This window comes from Pangasianodon hypophthalmus, chromosome 18, assembly GCF_027358585.1.
Source record: "Pangasianodon hypophthalmus isolate fPanHyp1 chromosome 18, fPanHyp1.pri, whole genome shotgun sequence".
Classification (NCBI taxonomy): Eukaryota; Metazoa; Chordata; class Actinopteri; order Siluriformes; family Pangasiidae; genus Pangasianodon; species Pangasianodon hypophthalmus.
In genome coordinates, this window is record NC_069727.1 from 2,936,384 (window position 1) to 2,961,964 (window position 25,581).

General features: G+C 37.0%; 2 protein-coding genes across 6 annotated transcripts in view; both read right to left on the reverse strand.

The window, feature by feature from the left end:
• Positions 1-6,285, reverse strand: part of slc25a3a (solute carrier family 25 member 3a) — a 31,140-nt gene extending 24,855 nt beyond the window's left edge. The window contains exons 1-4 of one of the 2 annotated variants that reach the window (XM_034313265.2): positions 5,430-6,285; positions 5,068-5,210; positions 282-409; positions 23-202 (exon numbers count right to left, since the gene is read on the reverse strand). In XM_034313265.2, coding sequence (XP_034169156.1) covers positions 23-202; positions 282-409; positions 5,068-5,188 — 429 coding nt within the window. In that variant the 5' untranslated portion in view covers positions 5,189-5,210; positions 5,430-6,285. Of the gene's footprint in view, positions 1-22; positions 203-281; positions 410-5,067 lie in introns of both variants that reach the window. The other variant, XM_053241883.1, reaches the window with a different exon arrangement.
• A 410-nt stretch (positions 6,286-6,695) lies between these two features.
• On the reverse strand, positions 6,696-25,103 carry tmpoa (thymopoietin a). 4 transcript variants are annotated; one of them, XM_053241881.1, is made up of 14 exons: positions 24,719-25,102; positions 17,254-17,371; positions 16,120-16,272; positions 13,813-13,952; positions 12,602-12,703; positions 12,334-12,384; positions 12,098-12,250; positions 11,896-11,988; positions 11,070-11,150; positions 10,911-10,952; positions 10,567-10,797; positions 9,554-9,670; positions 9,158-9,261; positions 6,697-8,690 (listed from the first exon to the last, which is right to left on the reverse strand). In XM_053241881.1, exons 1-14 carry the CDS (start codon positions 25,049-25,051, stop codon positions 8,318-8,320), a joined length of 2,091 nt encoding a protein of 696 aa, XP_053097856.1. In that variant the 5' UTR covers positions 25,052-25,102; the 3' UTR covers positions 6,697-8,317. The 4 variants fall into 4 exon arrangements, with proteins under 4 accessions (XP_053097855.1, XP_053097857.1, XP_053097856.1 ...); XM_053241880.1 differs by having other exon boundaries at positions 6,696-8,690; positions 10,911-11,150; positions 24,719-25,103; XM_053241882.1 differs by lacking the exon at positions 9,554-9,670 and having other exon boundaries at positions 6,696-8,690; positions 10,911-11,150.
• Positions 25,104-25,581: the final 478 nt, after the last annotated feature.

Below are 25,581 nucleotides of genomic sequence, written 5' to 3' on the forward strand. Positions count from 1 at the left end.
TGCAGCTGCGTATCACACTCGCCTCTCCTAGCATGTCATTATAGAGCGCTTTGAAGAGCTCGTAGAAGCCGAACTTGCAGAGCCCCTGCATGGAGTAGCCAATAAACGTAGGAGCCCATCCTCGAGCCAGACCCCGGAGCCCGTCCTCCCTCACGGTTACGGAGAAGCCGTTAAAGATGGACTTGTATTTACCCGGGTTTACCTGAAACACACGATGCATAACGCATTCTGGAGCTCCGTACGAGTTTGCAGATGTTTTGGATCACAGTGTAGATACGAACCTGGATGCGACATTTGACCAGGTCGAGAGGCACGACGGCGGTGTGTGTGAGCCCACAGCTCAGGACGCCTCCGAATCCGCACAGGGCGTAGTATTTATACGAGCCGTACTCACAGCTCACATCAGCCTCTTACAAAGGAAACAAGGAACAGAACACAAAGCAATAAACATGTTGTTTATAACATTTATAACAGCACACAAAGCAATAAACATGTTATTTCTAACATTTATAACAGGACACAAAGCAATAAACATGTTATTTCTAACATTTATAACAGCACACAAAGCAATAAACATGTTATTTCTAACATTTATAACAGGACACAAAGCAATAAACATGTTACTTCTAACATTTATAACAGGACACAAAGCAATAAACATGTTATTTCTAACATTTATAACACCACACAAAGCAATAAACATGTTATTTCTAACATTTATAACAGCACACAAAGCAATAAACATGTTATTTATAACATTTATAACAGCACACAAAGCAATAAACATGTTATTTCTAACATTTATAACAGGACACAAAGCAATAAACATGTTGTTTATAACATTTATAACAGCACACAAAGCAATAAACATGTTATTTCTAACATTTATAACAGGACACAAAGCAATAAACATGTTATTTCTAACATTTATAACACCACACAAAGCAATAAACATGTTATTTCTAACATTTATAACACCACACAAAGCAATAAACATGTTATTTATAACATTTATAACAGGACACAAAGCAATAAACATGTTATTTATAACATTTATAACAGGACACAAAGCAATAAACATGTTATTTCTAACATTTATAACAGCACACAAAGCAATAAACATGTTATTTCTAACATTTATAACAGCACACAAAGCAATAAACATGTTGTTTATAACATTTATAACAGCACACAAAGCAATAAACATGTTACTTCTAACATTTATAACAGGACACAAAGCAATAAACATGTTACTTCTAACATTTATAACAGGACACAAAGCAATAAACATGTTATTTCTAACATTTATAACAGGACACAAAGCAATAAACATGTTATTTCTAACATTTATAACACCACACAAAGCAATAAACATGTTATTTATAACATTTATAACAGAACACAAAGCAATAAACATGTTATTTCTAACATTTATAACAGGACACAAAGCAATAAACATGTTATTTCTAACATTTATAACACCACACAAAGCAATAAACATGTTATTTATAACATTTATAACAGAACACAAAGCAATAAACATGTTATTTCTAACATTTATAACAGAACACAAAGCAATAAACATGTTATTTCTAACATTTATAACAGGACACAAAGCAATAAACATGTTATTTATAACATTTATAACAGCACACAAAGCAATAAACATGTTATTTATAACATTTATAACAGCACACAAAGCAATAAACATGTTGTTTATAACATTTATAACAGAACACAAAGCAATAAACATGTTACTTCTAACATTTATAACAGGACACAAAGCAATAAACATGTTATTTCTAACATTTATAACAGGACACAAAGCAATAAACATGTTATTTCTAACATTTATAACACCACACAAAGCAATAAACATGTTATTTATAACATTTATAACAGCACACAAAGCAATAAACATGTTATTTCTAACATTTATAACAGAACACAAAGCAATAAACATGTTATTTCTAACATTTATAACAGCACACAAAGCAATAAACATGTTATTTCTAACATTTATAACAGCACACAAAGCAATAAACATGTTATTTCTAACATTTATAACACCACACAAAGCAATAAACATGTTATTTATAACATTTATAACAGAACACAAAGCAATAAACATGTTATTTATAACATTTATAACAGCACACAAAGCAATAAACATGTTATTTATAACATTTATAACAGCACACAAAGCAATAAACATGTTGTTTATAACATTTATAACAGGACACAAAGCAATAAACATGTTATTTATAACATTTATAACAGCACACAAAGCAATAAACATGTTATTTATAACATTTATAACAGCACACAAAGCAATAAACATGTTATTTCTAACATTTATAACAGCACACAAAGCAATAAACATGTTATTTCTAACATTTATAACAGAACACAAAGCAATAAACATGTTATTTCTAACATTTATAACACCACACAAAGCAATAAACATGTTATTTCTAACATTTATAACAGCACACAAAGCAATAAACATGTTATTTCTAACATTTATAACAGGACACAAAGCAATAAACATGTTATTTCTAACATTTATAACAGCACACAAAGCAATAAACATGTTATTTCTAACATTTATAACAGCACACAAAGCAATAAACATGTTATTTCTAACATTTATAACAGCACACAAAGCAATAAACATGTTATTTCTAACATTTATAACAGGACACAAAGCAATAAACATGTTATTTCTAACATTTATAACAGAACACAAAGCAATAAACATGTTATTTCTAACATTTATAACACCACACAAAGCAATAAACATGTTATTTCTAACATTTATAACAGCACACAAAGCAATAAACATGTTATTTCTAACATTTATAACAGGACACAAAGCAATAAACATGTTATTTCTAACATTTATAACAGAACACAAAGCAATAAACATGTTATTTCTAACATTTATAACAGGACACAAAGCAATAAACATGTTATTTCTAACATTTATAACACCACACAAAGCAATAAACATGTTATTTATAACATTTATAACACCACACAAAGCAATAAACATGTTTATAACATTTATAACAGAACACAAAGCAATAAACATGTTATTTCTAACATTTATAACAGAACACAAAGCAATAAACATGTTATTTCTAACATTTATAACAGGACACAAAGCAATAAACATGTTATTTCTAACATTTATAACACCACACAAAGCAATAAACATGTTTATAACATTTATAACAGAACACAAAGCAATAAACATGTTATTTCTAACATTTATAACAGGACACAAAGCAATAAACATGTTATTTCTAACATTTATAACAGAACACAAAGCAATAAACATGTTATTTCTAACATTTATAACACCACACAAAGCAATAAACATGTTATTTCTAACATTTATAACAGCACACAAAGCAATAAACATGTTATTTATAATATTTATAACAGAACACAAAGCAATAAACATGTTATTTATAACATTTATAACAGGACACAAAGCAATAAACATGTTATTTCTAACATTTATAACAGCACACAAAGCAATAAACATGTTATTTCTAACATTTATAACAGGACACAAAGCAATAAACATGTTATTTATAACATTTATAACACCACACAAAGCAATAAACATGTTATTTATAACATTTATAACAGAACACAAAGCAATAAACATGTTATTTCTAACATTTATAACAGGACACAAAGCAATAAACATGTTATTTCTAACATTTATAACAGAACACAAAGCAATAAACATGTTATTTCTAACATTTATAACACCACACAAAGCAATAAACATGTTATTTCTAACATTTATAACAGCACACAAAGCAATAAACATGTTATTTATAACATTTATAACAGGACACAAAGCAATAAACATGTTATTTATAATATTTATAACAGCACACAAAGCAATAAACATGTTATTTATAATATTTATAACAGGACACAAGCAATAAATTGCAATAAACATGTTATTTATAATGATTTCTGCAACTAAAAACTCCAAAAACAGGGGAAGTGGCACAAAAATAGGTTTTATTAAAGCTCTGTGAACTTCCACATAGTATAGAATCTATTCCATAAAGGTTAACAATTTTAACAGTAATTTAATATTTACGCCATATTTAGAGTTTTCAAATAAATTCATGAACCCTGTATTTCAGATTATTGTACATTTGACAATAATCTTCCTTTTTTTTTTTTTTTTTTTTTTTTTTTTACAGTGTAGCCCATTCAAATTAGAGCTGCTCACAGATCTGCAAACTGCCGTGGTGTAAGAGGAATAAAACACTCTTGTGCTTTTACAGGAAAATAATCAGCAAGGGGTTGGTGTAATAAAGCGCAGCTCTGGTTACCACCCAGTGTTTTATTCCTTTTATACCACAGCAATTTGCCAACTATGACATTTTTTTATTCATTAAACAACATCATGTCATACTTTTCATCCATTTAACACCGTGAGACAAGTTAGTTCCTGTTTCTCGCTTACGTTACAGCAGCGACGAACAGTCGCTACCTCTCCAGCCTCTGTTTTTTTCTCTCTCGCAGCTTGTCATGTTACCGAGAAACCGCAAAAAGCGTCATCTTCTCTATCCTGAACGTGTCAGAAAACTTTACTCGGAAAACTTACTACACCTTCTGGTCACGACACCAGAGACTCCTTCTATAAATGTCAAATAAACATCTCCTTACTTTTTCATCAAACTTCATCATATTAACAATTACACACATTTTTAAAATCTGTTTATTATTTAACAGCAGCGTGTCCACTGTCCAAGTCCCTGTGAACGAGCTGTTACTATAGAAACCGTCACGTATTACAAGGAGCGCTTTAATATAAACCTGCGCTACGGTCAGAGTAGCTGTTCTAGCAAATGAATCAACACCTTCTTCTGACCAATCAGAATCCAGCATTCAACAGTGATAACAGACGTGGCCTTTACGTGTGCTCACAAACCTACTCGCATATACTCGACATTATAAATGCACCGAATGGGGGATTAATATAAACACTGTTTAATGTGCTAGTGATCGTCGTGTCTGTAAATACGTTACCGTGGTAGGAGGCTGCGGTCAGCGTGCGGCGTCTCTGTTCATCTCCACGCTGCTGTAAGGAGATTAGCGGCGAGTGGAAAAGCTTGACCCGGGATAAACACTTCAGTCCTGATGGGTACATTTTCACCTGCACCAACGATTTACTGTAAAACCATAAACAATCACACGGTTCAGTTAGAAAATAAAAAAACAATAGAAATGAATAAGAATCTATAAATAATGTTTAAATTTGCAGTAATGTCACAATATATTTTGCTCTCTGAACCCAGATCAGTCAAAATACCTGCTCCTGAATTAAAGCTTAAACGAAATAAAGGTACTCAGATGTATGTAAACGACTGTAGAGTTGATTAAATACTCACCTGTCAGACGCAGAGAGACTTCAGACAGTCGGCGAGTTTCAGCGTCACACGGAGCTCACGCTAAATCCTGCGTGTCCTTCAGTGACGTCAGAGCGGCGAGGTGAAGACGGAGCTCGCACCTGCTCACAGCTTCACCTGCTCAACATCCGTGCCTCTAAGCACTCGGATTGCACTTAATAACATTCAGGCTTTATTTTTGGAATTTCACACTCACACTTCTACACTTTGAGGTTTCCTCAAAGGTTCCTCGGATGCTTAAGAGTTCTACTCAGAACCTCTTCTGAAGCTCACAGGGTTCTACACGAAACCTTGAGGAGGTTCCCCTCAGACGAAGAACACTTAAGGGTGCGAGATGGAACCGTTTCTGCTAACAGGATCTAAGCATCTTATTGCTATTATGTTATTAAGCTTTAAAACTGAATTGGTACATACAGCTTTAGGACTCAAATCAATTCTTAAATAATCTAACGGTTTAAAAAAAAAAAAAAAAAAAAAAAAAAGTCTGATTTTTGGTGGCGCAAATTTATTTTTAGATTCATTTAATTAAGTTCACAATGGAGAAGACTTCTGATTGGTTGAAAAAATAACCAACCATCAAACTCGTGCTTGTTTGCTATCCCAAAGCTCTCAGGTTATTTAAATATTTATTTTTTAAAAAAGTGTAATTTATCAAATTTCAATTAATTTTAAGAAAATAAATTTGAAAATTCTTGTTCTGCCAAAATTAGCGTTTGAATTTTGTATATCAGAGTTTAATTTGATTAAAAATGATATTCATATACAAATTCAGACTAAAGCAGGGAAATTGAATTTATTTAGTAAAGAATGAACTACATTCCATTTTTATTAAAAATTTGATTTAAAAAAAATGTAGAAAAGAAAATCAGATTTGCAAAAATATTAAAACTCAAACTCTGGTGGCACAAATATTATTCCGTATTCACCAAAATTAAAATAAAATAAATTAAAAATAAAGAATAAAATAAAGTCAAATCTGGCTGTCTAGCTGTTAAAGCTTTGAAGAGAAATATCTTGGAAACAGATTAAAACCTCCTCAGTAATTGTTGGAGTGTTTATATTAAACACTGATTAGCGGTAACGTGGAGTTCGAGCTGTAAGGGGATTAGTCGTCTGTGTTTATCCCCAGCATTGTGATCAGCCCTCAGTGTGTGACGAGAACATCTGAGGAACAGGAGAGTGGGAAATAACGACACACACACACACACACACACAAAACAGAAACGTTTGATATGAAGTTAACTGTTTTATTTCATTTCTACAAATCACATGATGCCGTCTACAGTATAAAAAAATCCCCACGGTTTAATTCAAAAGAAGCCCTGTTCTCCATCTCAGACATAATCCACGCTCCGTTCTCCCAAATAAACATAAACAACAATAAATACGATAAGGAGGAGTAAATATTCGATACGTGAGGAAAATACGATGGCTAGACGAAGCGCTGAGCTTCCGTCATGTCTGGTGGGTTTCAAGCCAATACATTCTGATTTTAATAAAGTTTTTTTTATTATTCTTCTATTATTATTATTTACCAAATCTTTTCAAGTCGATACACTGCTTATAAATCATCAGTGAGGTCAATTTCCTTTCAATGATAATAAGATATTAAAAACAATTAGGAATTTTTTTTGTGCTGTTGACATTTTTTTTTGGAATTTCTAATGAATAAACACGTACAAATATGTTGCATATAATCAAAAGTGAGTTGCAATATACACTCATTGTCCACTTTATTAGGAACACCTAATAAAGATTCAGAAAATCTCCTGGGATTTCCACACACACACACACACACACACACACGAAAGACGTCTCTAGAGTTTACGCAGAATGGTGCGAGAAACAAAAACCATGAGATGAGAGCGGTCAGAGGAGAACGGTCAGACTGGTTCGAGCTGACAGGAAGGCTGCGGTAACTCGAATAACCACTCTTTACACCCGTGGTGAGCAGAAAAGCATCTCGACACGACAAAACTTAAGGTGGATGAGCTACAAGAGCAGAAAGACCACACCGGGTTCCACTTCCGTCAGCCAAGAACAGGAATCTGAGGCTGACGTGCATCTGCATGATTTTACGCATTGCGCTTCTGCGTCGTGATTGGCCGAGTACATGAACGTGCAGGTGTTCCTAATAAAGTGGCCAGTGAGTTTATGTCTTAATACATTGCAAACACAGTTTACATACATAAATATTATAAGACTCGACACGATAACACTGTGAAACGATGAGTTAGTGAGGAGACGGGTTCGGGTTCGGGTTCGGTTTAGGGACGCATCGGTGCTAAATTTTTCAGAACGAGGAAACTTTTTTTTTTTTTTTTAACCTAGTTAGTATTAATTAACCAGTCAGGAGCGCCATGGAACATTTGATTTGGCTCTGATTACCTTTCCCTGGTTTAAATAGTGGTCATGAAACGTGTGTACACGTGTGTGTGTGTGTGTGTGTTCATGCACTACTAGGCTCGTTCTTTATAACGTTAGCGAGTTGATTTTAAACAAAGTGCATCGATGCATCCCGAGTTCAGTTTAAGGCCGTCTTGTGACTTATTATTAAACTCATAAATCAGATTAATTAGGTTTTTTCCCCCCCCCTAGATATTATATTCACAAAACATAAAAATACATAGAGACATTACTCCTTTGGCTTGTCCTTAATTCTAGCTTTCATTCAGAAGCTTCTTACAAACCTAGCACCAAACAGAGCCCTCGAAAACTGATCAGAAAAGAATCGCAAACGGGTTCTGGCGATCTCGTTTGGTTCCGGATGGTTCTCTGGACTGGGCGAGTTAGAAAAACGATGTACAGGGAAGAGAGAAGTCTTTAAACGCCGGTGGTCTGAAGGTACGTTAAAGACAGACTGTTCATTCTCAGGCGTTATCTAGCGCACCGGTGCGGCCCGGCTGCCCAAACGGACTCATCTGGTTGCTCTCCATGGCCTGGTAGACGAACAGCAGGAAGCCGGCGACGGCACTGAGGAGCAGCAGCTGCACCCACACGGGCACGCGGCGCCTCGCTTTGGCCGGGACACTCGGGGGCGCTGCGGGTTTGGGGACGGACAGGGGGACGGACAGGGGGACGGCGCTGACGCGAGGGACGGCGCTGACGCGAGGGACAGATCGGGTCTCCGTGTAGGATGAACTGGTGTATCTGTGTTCGGTGAGACGTGGACGCAGGCTGTCCTGCCAGGGGCTGCTGAAGGGCCGGCCCGCTGCTCCTTTAATCGGCTGCCGACGAGTGGCGCTGAGAGAATCCGGAAAAAAGAAATACGAAGTTCATTAAAACTGTATTAGTCACACAGTGCTTCTCAAGGCAACATATCAAAAATCAGAACTATCCTCCTGAAACCTAATCTTAAAAACCTAATCTTAAATCTTTATCTCAAAACTTTAACCTTAATCTCGGCATCTAATTCTAACTGTGGTACCTCATCTCAATCTTTATCTCGAACTCTTAATTTCAATTCCTAATCTTAATCCCGAATCCTAATCTTAATCCCGAATCCTAATCTTAATCTCGAATCCTAATCCCGAATCCTAATCTTAATCCCGAATCCTAATCTTAATCCCGAATCCTAACCTTGAAACCTAATTTAATTGGAAAACTATTCTTATTCCTTACAATGATTCAGTGTAATTCAATTTAAGATGCAAAACGATTCAATTTAAGATGCAAAACGATTCCATTTAGATGCATTATCGCGCACTCACCTGATTCCCGTGGGAGTGTTGAGGACCTCGTTAGGGAACAATTCCTTCAGCACGTCTCTCTCTGCTGTTTTTGGGGTCTGCTCAACGGCTGATAACTTCTCAATCTGCACTCAAACACAGAACGTGTGATGAAGTAAGATCACAGTAACACAACACTAAATAAATGCAGGACGCGAAAAAAAAAAAAAAAAAAAAGACTTGCAGAATGCATTTTGCTTATTATTAACCACAGAAGGAACTTTGTAAACATCAGGACCACACCAACGGGTGAGAGAGATGAAGATGGCGAGAACCGCGGCTGAGGAACAAAGTGAAAGTGTAACAGGACGTTTGGTGCATCAGCCCTTATTCACACGTGCGGCCCCTGTTAGTGATCATCCTCCTCTGCTGCATTACCAGTCCTCCTGGTGTCTGATCTCTGGGGCTGTCGTCCTGCCCCCGCACAGGGGTAACTGGAGAGAAGAACCCATCGATTCTGCTCTGTACTGCTGCAGCAGAACCACTTGATCGCTCCTAATGTGGTGAAGCAGAAGCCGTCAGAGACCCTCAACAACAGCAGCGCTGATTCGGTTTCACAGTAACACCCAACAAAATGTTAAACTGGAACTTTAAGCTTGAAACCTAATCTTGAATCTTAATCTGGAAACCTAATCCTAAACTGCAGAACCTCACTTTAATCTTGAATCTTAATCTCAAACCCTTAATCTCGAATCCTAATCTCAAACCCTTAATCTCAAAACCTAATATTAACCTTGAAATCTAATCCTAATATTGAAACCGAATTCTTGTCTTGAAATCTAATCTTGAATCTTAACCTTGGAACTGAATACTAATTTGGAAACCTAATCTTAATCTTGAAGCCTAATCTCAAAACCTTAATCTCAAAATCTAGTCTTAATCTTGGAACCTGAGCTTGGAATTTGAGATTAATCTTGAAGCCTAATCTTAATCCTGAAACCCAATCTTAATATTGAAAACCAATTTAAAACCTAATTTTAGTCCTCAAATCTCATCTTAATCTTGAACCCTAATCGTAATACCTAATCTTAATCTTAAAACCTAATTTTGAAGCTTAATCTTAGAAGCTAAAATTAATTTTAGAAGATAATCTTAATCATGAAACCTAATCCTTAATCCTAATCTTGAAACCTAATCTTACACATAATCTTATCTAAATGCTAAGTGTTGTTTGTTATTCACTACCATAGAACTGAAAAAGCAGGAAACCCCTACAAACCGGTCAGAAATGGTCCTAATATGGCGGATTAAAAGCTGTCAGAGTCCGTCAACATGAACAACAACTCTGTTTCAAAATAATTTCATACCACCTACAGCGTGTACTAGCAAAACCGACACCCTCCACCACCGTGTGCAAACCAAACCACAAGAGTATCACCGTAGCTTCAAACCTTTACGTCAGGCGAGCTCTTTGCGATGGGAAGATCGCGAGTTGGACGATGGGGAGAATCCGTTAGAGAGAGAGAACGGGGGGAATCGTTGCCTTGACTAGCTCGGGAAGGTGAAAGGCGGCACATCATGTGGATCAGATCTCTGGACGGATGAGCTGAAGCTGAACAAGGTGAATTGGGCTGTTTTGTGCACTTGAACGATGAGACGGATTTACGCTCCTGGGACGAGCCCTTTAGCACAAGGATGATTTAAAAAAAAAAAAAAAAAAAAAAAAAAAAAAAAAAAAAAAGTAAAGACACTTTCCCAATCTCATAAAACCATGTCTAAGAATCTCAGTACCTACCACATGACCAGGTCTAGAGCCCAGAACCTCATGTGGACCAACCTGATATGCAAATACATAAAATAAAAACCATTTTGCTTCAGTAAGGATGTGGATTGTGAGCTTCTGTAGTGTTTCCAGTAAAACTACAATGAGGAAGAAGGTGCATGAAGAAATCACCTCGAGGAGAGCGGTATCGAGGAGGGAAAGCTGTACTTCCTCACCGGACGCTTTAGGCAGAGCAGCAGCACTTTCACTAAGCTTTAGAGAAGCAAAAACATACATTTATTCCTATATAAACGGATCATTTTGTGTGTTATAATGTTACAAACGAGGCAGGATAGTGATTCATAACATCTAACCAATTCCATGACTGCATATAACCCATGCCTAATTTTACTCATCACCAGTTAGAGCTGCTGGATTCTGATTGGTGCTGATCAATTTTCTGTAACAGCAGCTGTGCCATCACAGGTTTCTCTTAATGCGCTCGTTCTAATACGTTACCGTTGCTATAGTAACCGATATGGTGATATAAGTTGATATGGTGAACGTTTTCTTAAAGTAACGAGACGTTTATTTAACATTTATGGAAGGAGTCTCCAGTGCCAGCGCTGTAAATCTTCGGGACGGAGGAGTTTACGCTTTGCGGTTTCTTGCCACCATGATAAGCTGGAAATTTTGTCTAAACGTCAAGCGAAAGGGGGAGAAAAAAAACGAGGCTAGTGATTTATAGCTGCTTTAATGTAAGTGATAAGAGGAACCATCTTGTTTTATAGGTTATAACATTAAATGTAACTACAAATGGATAAAGTACGAAGCGTCGTTCTTTAATAAATTTAAAAAAAATTGTTGTTGGCAAAAAATTGTTGTGATATAAGAGGAATAAAACACTTCAAGAACATCAACAACTTTCTGAACTAAAATTCACCAAAGTGATCGTGTCAGGTTTGGAGATATATATATAGTGTATGTATATATATTATATATATATGTGTAAAAGCACCTTTCTTGCTTTGTTTCTTTCTTGCTGCCAGGAAGGTGATGGTGTACCATGTGGCTCCACGGTCTTCACAGGGAGCTGAACCCTTTTATAAAACTGAGGAAGAGTTTATCAGACAGTAACGAGCTTGAGAAATCAGTTCCCTTCACCCAGTGCTGGAAAACGAAAAAAAAAAAATTTAAAACAGATCTACTTCACACAGCACCTTGTCAGTGGAAAAGGCTTCGTCGTAATCATCCAAAGCGGCGTGGACTGAAGCCGGAAGACGTTCAGGAGACCCGGACAAGCCGTCCGCGCTCACTGAGGGAAATATCGGCAGCATGTCCGCGAGCAGCGGCTTCGGATCTTTAGGTATCGCCTTCGATAGAAGAAAATCGTTCATGATACTAAGAAAGTAAACCGATGAATCCAAGGCTGCCCAAGTGTTCTTCATTTACATACCGAAAATCTTTTTCTCTCCCGAGGAACTGGCAGCATCTCAGATGCCGAAACCTTCGAGAGTACAAGAAGACGTACAAGATAAAAAAATAAATATATAATGCAGTCGTAAAACGGCTATGGCTCAGATAAAACGTGCTCCAGAAAAGGTCCCAGGAAAGGTGCACAAGAACAGACGCAATGTGCTGAACGGAAAATCCGAGAGCCCTTAGTGAAGCTATAAAGCAGCCCAGAGAAAGCAGACGTGAAAAACAAGAAGACATGATGTTACAGGGTCAGGAACAGCGTGATCCAGCCGGCGAGAAGACCTCCTCGACTTTCTCTCAACATTCACCACCTGAAGCTCTTCTGCCTCTGACTCATCGTCTTCTTCCTTATATATACACACACACACACACACACACGCACACACACACGACAACGCAACGCTCTCCAAGTCGTTTTCGTCTCGCACACTTCACTCAACACATTTGCTAAAAGACACAATCAGTAAAAAAAATCCAGGTTTGTCCAGCCATTAGAAAATATTGTGATATATTTTTCTAAATTTTTAATTTTTTAAAAAAAAATAAATGAGTTATAAAGTCTGTTAGAATGCTTATATTTTTACATTTATTTTTACAATTTTTAAAACTACTTTTTTGCAGATATTAAATAAAAGTATCTTAGTTTTTTTTTCTGCAACACTACTATGTTGCTGGCAGTTTGTTATCAAACCTATATATCATGATACATATATTGTATATATATATGATATGATATTTTTGTTGTATATCGCCCAGCCCTAATCTATAAACCAGAATTTCACCTTTAATTAATTAATTAATTAATCAATCATGTTTTCTTTTGAACATTTGTTACAACATGGAGCCTAAATATTACAGCAATCGAATCTACAAGCTCAAAAGTTTGCGGTTAGGTTCCTTCTTCTGCGTGTTTGCTAGTATGATAAAGTCAGGAACATGTTGGGATCAGCAGCAGATGTAGCAGATTAAAATCTTATCTAAGCCATGAAAAGCTCGCAGAGGTTCAAACTCTCAGCGTTTTCCACGAGCGGTCGAGTTAATTTGATGTGAACTTATTCGAATAATAAATAAATAAACAAATAAACAAACAAACCGAAACAAACCCAGGATTGAATTATATGTAAAAAAAGAAGTGTTTTGTGAGAAAAATGGTAATGAGGAAACAGGTAAGGGGGGCGCAAACTTTTGCACTCCGCTGTATCTGAAAATGTGGAACACTACCGGTGCACTGGCGATTAAACACACGGTGGTGCTGAACACACACACACACACACACACACTCCAAACACACGCGGAAGCCTTTGGTCAGAAAGCCGGAATAATTAATGACAAGTGAATCTGAAACACTGAAATCCTCCGAATGTGCAGTGAAATTTTTTTTAAACGATAAGAGCAGAAGTGTGTGTGTGTGTGTGTGAGTGAGAGAGAAATCAGTATTTCTGCTTCTTCTCCTCACCTTGTTCTGGCTGCTTCGAGTTCGGGTGGTCACTGGTGTTTTTCCTCGGCTCCTCAGCGGCCGCTCCACCACGGGGACAGGCTCCGGTTCCGGTTCCGGCTCGGGTTCTGGCTCTGGAACTGGTGCTGCTGCTGTTGTTTCTGATCCACAAATCACCAAAATCATTTCATTTACATTTCAGATGCAATGAATAAATTTCTACATAGGTTAGTTAAAGAAATACTTGTTTTCTTCCCCTCTACTCAGCGTGTGTGTGATTACCAGAGAGAACAACAACGAGGACATTTCCTCACAGTGCGAAAAGAACAGGAAGTGCGTTTACTCAAAATCTGAGTACAATGGAAGTTTTACGTTTACGTAAAAGTATACGCTTTTCTAAATTTGTAGAATTCATTGCAAAAAAACAAACAAAAAAAAAAAACAAAAAAAAACACAGATTAACCCTTTCTTCACCAGATGTTATGATTTCAGTAGAAGCATTTTTCCAAGCTGAGCCACTGCGACCATTTTGTTGGCTTCAGCAGATTCTTTTCATGTTACAGTAAGAATCTGTGACACTACATTCATAACGTAGATGTTTGTAAAACTATCACTCGACGTTATCTGTATTACGAGGTTCCCAATTGGATTCAAGAAACTGCTCTCAGATGAAGCTACATCCCGAGAGCTCAAAATGTCTGCTTTTCGTCGAGCGGTAGCTGTCGTTCGACTGGAGAGAAACGTCTGCACTCTTAGAAATCTTAGGAAAAAAAAAGCGCTCTCAATTTCTAGCTAACGCTAACATGCCCTCAATTTATTCATTACTGATTTCAGACCTCTGGAGAAACCCATGAAGGTACAGTTACAGCTGAGATGTTCCCTCTCCCTGTCTCTAAGCGAATAAACTTTAATGATCCAAAAAAAAAAAACCTCAAACGCAATTTCGAATCGTGATAAAAAGTCAGGAATCTAAGAGAGCGTGCGGATAATCTCCCACACGACTGCCTCACCTAATGCTGCACATCTTACTGTACAGTGATTATTTATTGCACGTTGCACATTATATCGCACAAACAGCACATTATTTGCACAAAACTGCACATATCCGCACTTTATATCTGTACTGTCAGACTGCTGCTGCCAACATCCACCACTATACATACTGTATTGCACTACATTGTATACAGGTTTACAGTATTTACAATATTTACAGTACGATCTTACATATTCTTTTATAATCTTTCATATTCTATATATTCTTATACACATTTTTTTTTATCCTTTCATATATTTTTATGTATATATTTTTCTTTATTCAATTCAATTCATTTTTATTTGTATAGCGCTTTTTACAAAGGTCATTGTCTCAAAGCAGCTTTAGACAAACAAAGTAAAATGAAGTGTGTGTGTGTGTGTGTGTGTGTGATGTCTCTGATGAGCAAGCAGGGCGACGGTGGCAAGGAAAAACTCCCTGAGATGGTGATAGGAAGAAACCTTGAGAGGAACCAGACTCAGAGAACCCATCCTCATATGGGTTTACACTGTAGTGCGCGTGTGTGTGTGTGTGCGTGTACAATGTGCGTATATATTATATTTAATATTTTTCTATATTTTCTTATTTCATATCGGAACAGTTGTATAAAGCATTTCACTCCAAGTCGTACTGTGTACGGTTATGCATGTGACAAATAAAATTTGAATCTGAATTTGAAGAGCGTGATGAGCCGTGCTCTCAGGGTGGGAGGGGCATACAGTCTCACTTCCCTGTCAATCACACCAACACGAGCCAATCGTGTGTGCCTGTGAGCTCATGTATGTGGAAGAGGGCAGATAGCGGTTTCCTCTGAGTGTGTCTAGATATTAAAAAGAAATGAATTAGCAATAAATTAGAGTTTCATACATGCACTCTCAGATAATTAAGGGTCCTTATCTTCTTAATAAATAAATAAATAAGTAAATAAGTAAGTTAATAAATAAATAAATAAATAAGTAAATAAATGAATAAATAGCGGGTCTTTGGAAAGTAGTTGTGGACGTGATGACTCATGAAGACGACAAAACCTTCATTAAAGTGTAAATTAAACTCGACGACCTGCTCCAATGATGGATTAAAGTTAGATAAATCTCCATGACAACAGAGTTCTTTCATGGTCTCGTGGTTCTGAATTTATTTTCATTTTATACTGTCGTATTTTATACATTTACTCACTGAATTCAACGACTCTCCTTAGACTTCTATCCTGAGTGAGTTTTGGATTAAACAGGTTTCTTTTCTCAGTAAATGGAAACGTGTCACAGTGTGAAATGTGTTCGAGTTTACAGTCTTACCTTCCTCTTTATCGCTGTACTGATCCGAGTCTGCATTCCCGTTACGGCTGTTGTGGGTCGGAACCGGCTCGGAGACGGCGATGACGCTGGTCTGAGGAGGACCCTGGTCCAGTAACTTCTGCAGCTTCTTCTCGTACACTTTACGGGTGGATGCTAGAAAGTGGGAAAAAAAAAAAAAATAAATAAATAAATAAAAAATAGAGAAGGTGTTGATTAATTGTCTGTAACAGCAGCTCTGACAAATCACAGGTTTATATTTATAATTCTTATACGTTATCGTTTCTATAGTAACAGCTCGTTCACAGGGACTTGTACAGCGGATGCTGAGCTAATAATAAATAGATTAAAAAAATGTGTGTAACTGTCGATATGTTTATTTAACATTTATGGAAGGAGTCTCCAGTGTCAGAGGTAAAGCTGTAAGTTTTCTGACATCTTCAGAACAGCAGAGTTTACTTTTGCGGTTTCTTATTAATTTCAAGAGAGAGAGAGAAAAAAAAGAGAGGTTGGTGAGGAGATGACTGTTTACAGCTGCTATAACGCAAGCGAGAACAGGAACTAACGTGTTTCATGGGCATTAAACGTAACTACAAACGGATAAAAAGTACCACGTGTCGTTCTTTAGTTAATAAGCATTGTGGCAAATTGCAGTGGTACTGTATAAGAGGAACAAAACACTAGGGGACGTGCTGTTATAGGAAAATAATCAACCTCGGGGCCACATCTCACCATCCTGCTGTTGATTATTTTCCTGTATCAGCACACCCCAAGGTATTTACTACTTACTCATCTTCTACAACACTCAATTATTAGCACCTGTAGTGACTCGGACTGTAAAAGAAATCAAACTACATTATTCTCAGCACAATAAAAAAAATAAAGCGGATTGTATTAACCCTAAATAAACAGGGGAATTAGCATGAAGCGTGTAGCTAGAGTAATTTATACATTATAAATTCAGACAAAGTGATATTATACACGTATCTGGTAGAGAGCAGTCAATAATAATCAAACTGCAATATGAAAACATATCATCATCATCATCATCATGTTGGTTTGAGAGAGCTGCTCCGCTTCCAGTCAGTTTCTGGATCGGACACTTCAAGCTGCTCCTCCTGGACCGTGTCGTCTCACCTACGATGGGTCCGGCGTTGACTCCGTACTTCAGCAGCTGGTCCTTCAGCTCCTCGTTGGTCAGTTCGGTCACGTCGATCTCCTCAGGACGAACTCGGTCTGTTTTCCTTGTGGCTTTCTGCAGAAGAGAAAGCGTCACGTCAGACAGGTTTCAGGGATAGAGCACTGGGCTACAATTCACATTTAATTCACATTTAATTCTTCGTGGAATAAACTGCAGAAGCTCTTCTGGTCCGAGTTTGATCGGTTGCTCAAGTGAACATTCTGTAGTAAATGATCGTGAGCTAACTGTTAAATCTTCTGTAACTGAAAGCGTTTAGTAAACAACTCAACACACCTGAGTTTTGTTAAAAATATACTTCAGCTGCAGTTAAGAATAACGACACACAGCATGAACAGAAGGGGGCGTGGCCAAACATACAACTAAGAAAAACATCATCACAGCAAAAGCCTGAACGGATAAAAACACAAACATATTCCTGTTATCATTTTTGCTATAGCAGCTCTAAAAAACTGATATTTTCTTACTTTCTCCTGAAGTTAGCTGGTTACTAAGAAACTACGAAAAAAAAAAAAAAAAAAAAGCATAAACTCCTCTGTGCTTTACCTGACTGTTACAAAGCACTGACACTGGAGACTCCTTCCATTAAAGTCAAACAAATGTCTCCTTATAGAAAGCTTCACCACAGTAAAGAATTTTTTTTAGTACGTTTGTGTGTGAGTGAGCTGTTACTATAGAAACGATAACGTATTAGAATGAGCAAGGAATGTGAGACTGTGTGTAAAATGCCATCGCCGTATCGTGCCTCCTAACTATCACCGATGGATGATAGCGTCAGCTGTGGCTTTGAAGAGGGGAGGAGGGGGCGTGGCCAGACGTGTACGTACTATGCCGTGTACATGTTACATCATTCCAGCAGAAAAAATACCAGAAGCTGGTTAAGACAGCTGTAGCTGCTAGTTTGTAGCACTTAGTCTGGGTTTTTTTTTTTTTTTTTATTAATTCCTCATTAACTCATGAATGCTGTGAAGAATGAGTTACATGCCATTTTATTTTCTTCATGTTTCAAGTGAAAAAACATTTACGGCTCTATCTGTTCAGCAACGTGGATACAGGAAGATAAGCTGCATTGATGCTCTGCTCTGAAGTCAGACAGCAGGTTGGTGTAGGATGAGAAAACGAGGAGAAAAGGAAACACATACTACGAGATACGGCACATTTTATTTATGTCGCTCTTGAAGCTGCAGACATCACGCTTTCTCACGGACATTCAAATCTGGAATCTATCAGCGATTCCTGATAATATCATCGATCGATCAATCGCCTAGAAGGAGTGCATTAATATAAATCTGTACTACTGTCAGAGCTGCTGTTATAGACAACTCATCGACACCTTCTTCTGACCAATCAGAGTGCAGAATACAGGAACGGCGCTGTGGTGCTTAAACTTGATGAAGTGGGAGAGAAAAGACGATCTTTAACTGTGAAACTGTGTACGTGTACCGTGAGATATCCAGTGACACCATTTTGAGAAATTATTTAAATCCACGTTCATTAAAAAAAAAAAAAAAGTAGTACTAAAACAAGAACAAATCCAACAATCAGGACAGAAATAGATTTCAGTGATCAGATACTTGTTGCTGTGATGCTACTATAAGGTGATATCAATAACATACTGTCCAATGAGAGCTAATCTGTACATAGGATTAAAAGTGAAGTGAATTTTACAAATGAAGCAAGTTTCTCTCTCTCTCTCTCCGCGAACACACTCGTCTTATACACGCCATCTGGGAAAAAGGGAATTTGGAGGAATTCGCAGGAAGCTATAAAACCCGTTCCCACTCTCTCATTACCCCCCATCTCCCAAGATGTCGATCTGTCTCTAAAATCAAGGTTTTAAGTTTTCAAGATTAAAGAAAACATAAGATCAGATTCAACTCAAGCAAATTCCTCAGTAATGGAGTCACGTGTCCTGCGAGTGAAAATACAGCCACGTTCTCCTGGAGCTCAGCCACGTCTCACTCCGCAGAAACAAAAACATGTGATCCTGATGAAGTGGAACAGAAACAGAGCAAAAGAAAAGGAGGAGGTGTGTGTGTGTGTGTTTAAAGTAGGGTTGAGAAGTTTTCACTTTATAGGGTTCTTCAGAGAAAAAACCCTGAGGCCCTCGTGGGGTGATCAAGAGTGACGTGTAGTTTAAACAGATTTCACAAACGTTTTAAAGGGGAAGAGAGTGAGGGAGGGAGGAAGAGAGGGAGGGAGAGAAGGAGGAAGAGAGGGAGGGAGGGAGGGAGGAAGAGAGGGAGGGACGGAGGGAGGAAGAGAGCGAGGGAGGGAGAACAGATGGGAGAAAAAAGTGCTTTCCTCAATCCCATCACCACACCCTCAACCTCAAGTGTGCGGGTGTTACAGCTTGAGCTGTATTGTGTAAAGATAAACTGTTAGACAAAAGGTTGAGACACAAACAAGTACAATGTGGTTTTACATTTGAAGGATTTTTTCAAGAAAGAGAGAGAAACAGTGTAAGATTAGGATTCGTTTAGATTTAAAATCATTTGGCTGATGTTTATATCCAAATTAAGACACAATTAAAACAAAGAGGGTTAAACAGTGTAGCTGGGATTCGTCCAATCAAATTAGTGGACTGGAACGTGTATACACACACACACACACACACACACACACACACACACAGCACTGTGTAACATTCTTAAGCACACGATGCAAATAAACGCTGTAGAGCAACAATGCCATCAAATTTAATGAAATTAAAAACATTAAAACATACTATAACGAGCAGTAAACAGTAATAAATGAAACAAAGTCAGTATTTAATGTGATGATCCTTCACTTTAAAAATAAAGCAGTATCTGAGGTGCAGTGTGTGCAGTTTTATAAGGAAATGAGCTGGAAGTGTTACTGAGCATCTTGCAGAAGCAGCCACAGTTCTTCTGGAGACTTTGACTGTTGACTCGCTTCTTATTTCTGCAGCGAAACCCAGCAGCCTTCATTATGTTTTTATCTGAAAAGTGTCTCTTATGGAATCTGCTGCTTTCTTCACTGACATACAAACATTTTTCTGCAACATTTCATTTTGTCCCGGAAAACTAATGTTTGGAATCTAAAATGTTTTTGTACTGAATCAATAATGTAGAAGTCATCAAATAAAAAGCTATAACAAACAAAATTTGTACTAAACAGAGAAAAAAAATATATATATATATAGGGTGCCAAGACTTTTGCAGAGTACTGTATATTTTTAAAATCAGTAACCTATATTTATTAGGCATGTCACAGAAAAACTTCTGCTGAAAACAGTCACAAACGACAGTTTCGGTTTCTGGCTGAAAGAAAGAGAGAGAAAGGGAGAGAGAGAGAAAACCGGTAATGAAAGTAAGTGATTTTTTTTTTTTTTTTTCCTCCTGCACTGATGTATCTGAGCAGCAGCTCAACAGTGAGCAAGTGAACACAAGTAACACTCGATAACGACGACAGGAATGCCTTCAGCGGCAACGACATCTGACTTGGGATCAATTCTAAAATCTAATCAGTTCATCTGCTGGTTACGATGAAAATCCCAAAGAAATCCTACAACCCACTCGTTCTCGTTCTCGAATCTCAGACAGAAAGACGACGAGTGGAGGAGGAATAAAATCTCGGCCATGTGGACATCACACACTCGATTTGTTAAAAGACTTTATTAAATGTACTGTTATGTTTTTCTCTCTCTGTATTTTCCTTAAACAAGTCGAACGCCTCTGCTACTGACACGTCTCGTCCTTCTTTTTACTAAACTGTGTGGCAGAAATATCTTTAAAGTATACATCACGCATCAAGAAAGCTATTGAAGGAAAACTATTTCAGACATCTGACCTTGCTGTGACCTTGATTTTGTTTGGATTCATTTCAAAATCTAATCTGCTGGTTATGATGATAATCCAATGTAAATCCTACAAACGTTCAGCCGCTCGTACTTGAGACATCGCGCTGGTGAGAGTCTCGGACAGAAGGACGGAAACAAACTCGAGAACAAAACGCTCAGTGGCGGAAACATCAAAGATGAAAAAGGGGCAAAATTAAAAGTCAGGAACTCCAACACGCGCCAGAGTCGCGGGTTTGCGTCGTCATCGGCCTGGTCAGAGCTGCGGTTCGGCGTTCACACGCCGCCACACGTCGGCAATAACGACACGCTACGGTGGTGAACCGCAGTTTCCCCAAAACCGCTCTGATACAGCGCCGAGATTAACGTCAGAAACGTCACTACAGTCAGGTCAGGGTATAGAAATAAACCTAATAATACACTACTGTAGAGTTTTGAAGATTTCGTAACAGGAGAGACAACACACACACACACACACGCACACACATCTGGCAGCACAGAGGCAGAAAATTCCTCCTTACAGACAACTATTTCCTCAATAAAGGACCCAAACCCAGAAGGAAAACAGCCGAGCGCTGAAGCTGTACTCAGATTCCCGAGCACACCGCAAGAGCGGGATTAAAAAAAAATTCCTATTTTAGAGCTCAGTCTCGCTCAAATGGCACTTCGGAATGACGACGATCTTATCTTCAGCCTTCGGAAAAACGGAGCAAGAAGCACAAAAATAGAGGGAGGAGTTTAAATAAACAAAAACAACAACAATTAAACAAACATTAAGCTGCTGCTCGGAAAGTCAAAATAAAACATATAAATAAAATGATTTGTTCAATTTAAATAACGTCGAAAATAATAACTTATACAATAAACAACATTTTCAGAAGTTATAATAATAATAATAATAATAATAATTAATGATTTTTTTAATGTCACGTATCATTTATATTTTTATATCATTTCTTTTACATGAAACGAAATTTTGTTTACCAAATTTTACACTCTTTAAGTCAAACTTCTGAGACAAAACACATGATCAGAATTTATGAACTTTCGATGCACAAGAAGTTACGCATTATTATTTTAGTTCTTCTGTCACACTGAGGATCAGATACAGCAGCGCAAACTCTCACAAATTTTATTTTATATATAATTCCTCAAAAATAAAAATAAAATTAAAACATTAAAGTCACGAGATTTTGTGTTACAGTGATTTTATCATAAGGGAGGATAACGAGTAAACTCGACTTCAACTCGACTTAAAACAATACAATAAAATCATAAACATTTATTTAATCTGAATAATATTCACAGTAAATAATTCTTCCGTCACGCGACGTAGTCTGTTAACGGTAAGCTTCGGTTGCTAAGCAACCAGATAAAGATTAGAGTACGCCATGGAGGGCTGAGCGATATGACGATGTGATGTCGATATCGTGATCATTTCTGTCACAATATGCTTTTCTGAGTTATTATGATTTCCGGTTATAAAAATATTTCACACACACACGCAACATGAACTGTGTGCTTAGACATGTTGCTCATAGGGCTACATAATGGCTACATAATGGCTACATAATGGCTACATAAACCTGCTCATGACAACTGACTAAACCTTTATTTATAACTAAGAATTCAGGAACTCCAGAACACGTACATAAGCCCTTCATAAACCTACAAGTGACATAAACCTACATAAATAATTATAACTTTTAATGCACAACTAAGAATTGTGTTATATTAGAAGTTTATTTAAATGTGGTGCTCATAATGCTACATAACAGCTACGTAAGCCCTTCATAAACCTACAAGTGACATAAACCTACATAGATATTTATAAATTTTAATATACAAAGAATTTAGCATTGTGTGTTACAGTAACACTAAATTAAACACACTTGTGTGTTACTGTAACTTAGACACAGTGTTCACAGGGCTACATGATGCCTACGTAAGCCCTTCATAACAAGTGACATAAAACCTACATAGACATTTATAATTTTTAATGTATGTGTATCTACATTATATATATATATATATATATATATATATATATATATATATATATATATATATATATATATATATATATATATATATATATAAAATTAGGATTGTGTGTTATGGTAACAGACAAACATATAAGTTCATAGATACCTAAACACAGTTCATAGGGCTACATAATGCCTACACAAGCCCTTCATGACAACTGACACAATCCTGCACACACACACATTTATAACGTTTAATGTGTAACTATGAATTTGAGATGCATTACAGTAAAAGATTACTTGTTCATGTGTTGTTCATAAGGCTACATGACATAGAAGTGACATAAAACCTGTATACGTATTTATAACATTTAATGTACAGATAAAAATGAAGAATTGTGTCATAATTAGCAGTTTACTTAGATGTGTTGTTCATAATGCTACATAATGGCTACATAAGCCCTTCATAAACCTACAACTGACATAAACCTACATAGATCTTTATAACTTTTAATATACATAAAAGAATTTAGGATTGTGTGTTACAGTAAGAGTTTACTTAGACACAATGTTCATAGGGCTACATGAAGCCTACATAAGCCCTTCATGACAACTGACACAATCCCGCGCACACACACATTTACAGCTTTTAATGTGTAACTATGAATTTCAGATGCGTTACAGTAAAAGTTTACTTGTTCATGTGTTGTTTATAGAGCTACATAAAGCCTACATAAGCCCTTCATGACAACTGACATAAACTTTACATACATATTAATAACATTTAATGTACAGATAAGAATTAAGAATTGTTATATTAGCAGTTTACTTAGATGTGTTGTTCATAATGCTACATAATGGCTACGTAAGCCCTTCATAAACCTACAACTGACATAAACCTACATAGATATTTATAATGTTTAATGTGTAACTATGAGTTTCAGATGCAGTAAGATTACAGTAAGAGTTTATTTGTTCATGCGCTGTTTATAGAGCTACATGAAGCCTACATAAGCCCTTCATGACAATTGACACAATCCTGCATGCAGCATGGTATAACGATGCTAATGCTACATGTTATTATTATTATTATTATTATTATTATTATTTAAATTTTCCTTTTCACCGCAGGATCGTGATGGTTTAGTATCGCGCTCAGTATATCGTATCGAAGGTGACCGGTTACCATGACAACCTTACGCTCATTTAAGCGGGAAGTTCACATGGCAGCATGGCGGCGTGTTTTTCTCCCAAAACTTCTCAGAGCTCTTTTCAAGCTGTCTGTATTTAAAAAAAATTACTTTTATTATATATGGAGATTAAAAAAAAAAAAAAAAGTTGAAATGCTGGTTAAAAACTTTAATTTCGGGGTCTTGTCCTTAGTTACTGTTGCTATAGAGAGTCAGCCATGTTAGATAGAGAGAGAGATAGAGATTTTTTTCTTCTTTAACGTGCTGTAATATTAATGAATATATGAAATTGAGATGAACTGATGTGTCGCTGTGTGTGTCGCTGTGTGTTGTTGTGTGTTGCAGTGTGTTGCTGTGTGTTGTTGTTGCAGCAGGAGGGAGTGAAAGCGGCGGGATTAGAGGCTCTCACCCTGCCGGAGCGAGCTGTAATGGAGGCGGCGGCGGGGGCTGGAGGCTCCTCGTCGCTGGAGAAAGCCTCCGCCGCGGAGCCGCTCCTCTTGTTCTGGGAGGTCAGGTTCTTCAGATACAGCTCCACATACACTCCTTTCCGCTGCTCTCCGTTCGGTAGCGCCACGTTGTTGGCCACCAGCGCGCTTTTCAGCTTGTCTTTAGTCAACACAGACGGGTCGCTGAGAAATTCCGCCATAGCTGCTTTCTTCTTCTTCTTCTGCTGCTGCTGCTTCTTCTTCTTCTGCTCTCTCTCTCTCTCTCTAACAGCGCGCGCGCCTGCCTGCACCACCATTAGCCGTTACAGCCCAGTCCCATGTTCCTCGTCTCCAGGGCCAGGGTCAGAGCTCCAATCCTATTGGTCAGCCGGAGTAAGAAAGAACGCTCCCATTGGTGGAGAGCTCTCGCGCGCTTAAGCGTGCGCGCGCGAATATGATAATGAATAGGCCAATGTGATAACAAACCTCGGGTTTAATACAGCGGTGTAGTTTATTAAATAATAATAATAATAATAAATGTTAGTTAAGAGAATGAATATGCCCATAAATTGAAGTCGATTTAATAAATTGGTGCAATTTATGTAAAATTAATTAATTAATTAATTATTTAATTAATTGATTGAGGGAACAAACAGGGCAATGGGTAAAAGTAATAAATCTTGATTTAATAAAATTAATCAAGAAGAAGAAAATAATAATAATAAATATTAAAGAAACACAAAAATAATAAAAATGTTAGTTAAGGGAATGAATACACCCATAAATAGAAGTTATAACAAATCTCAATTTAATAAATTGGTGTAATTTATGTAAAAAAAAAAAAAAA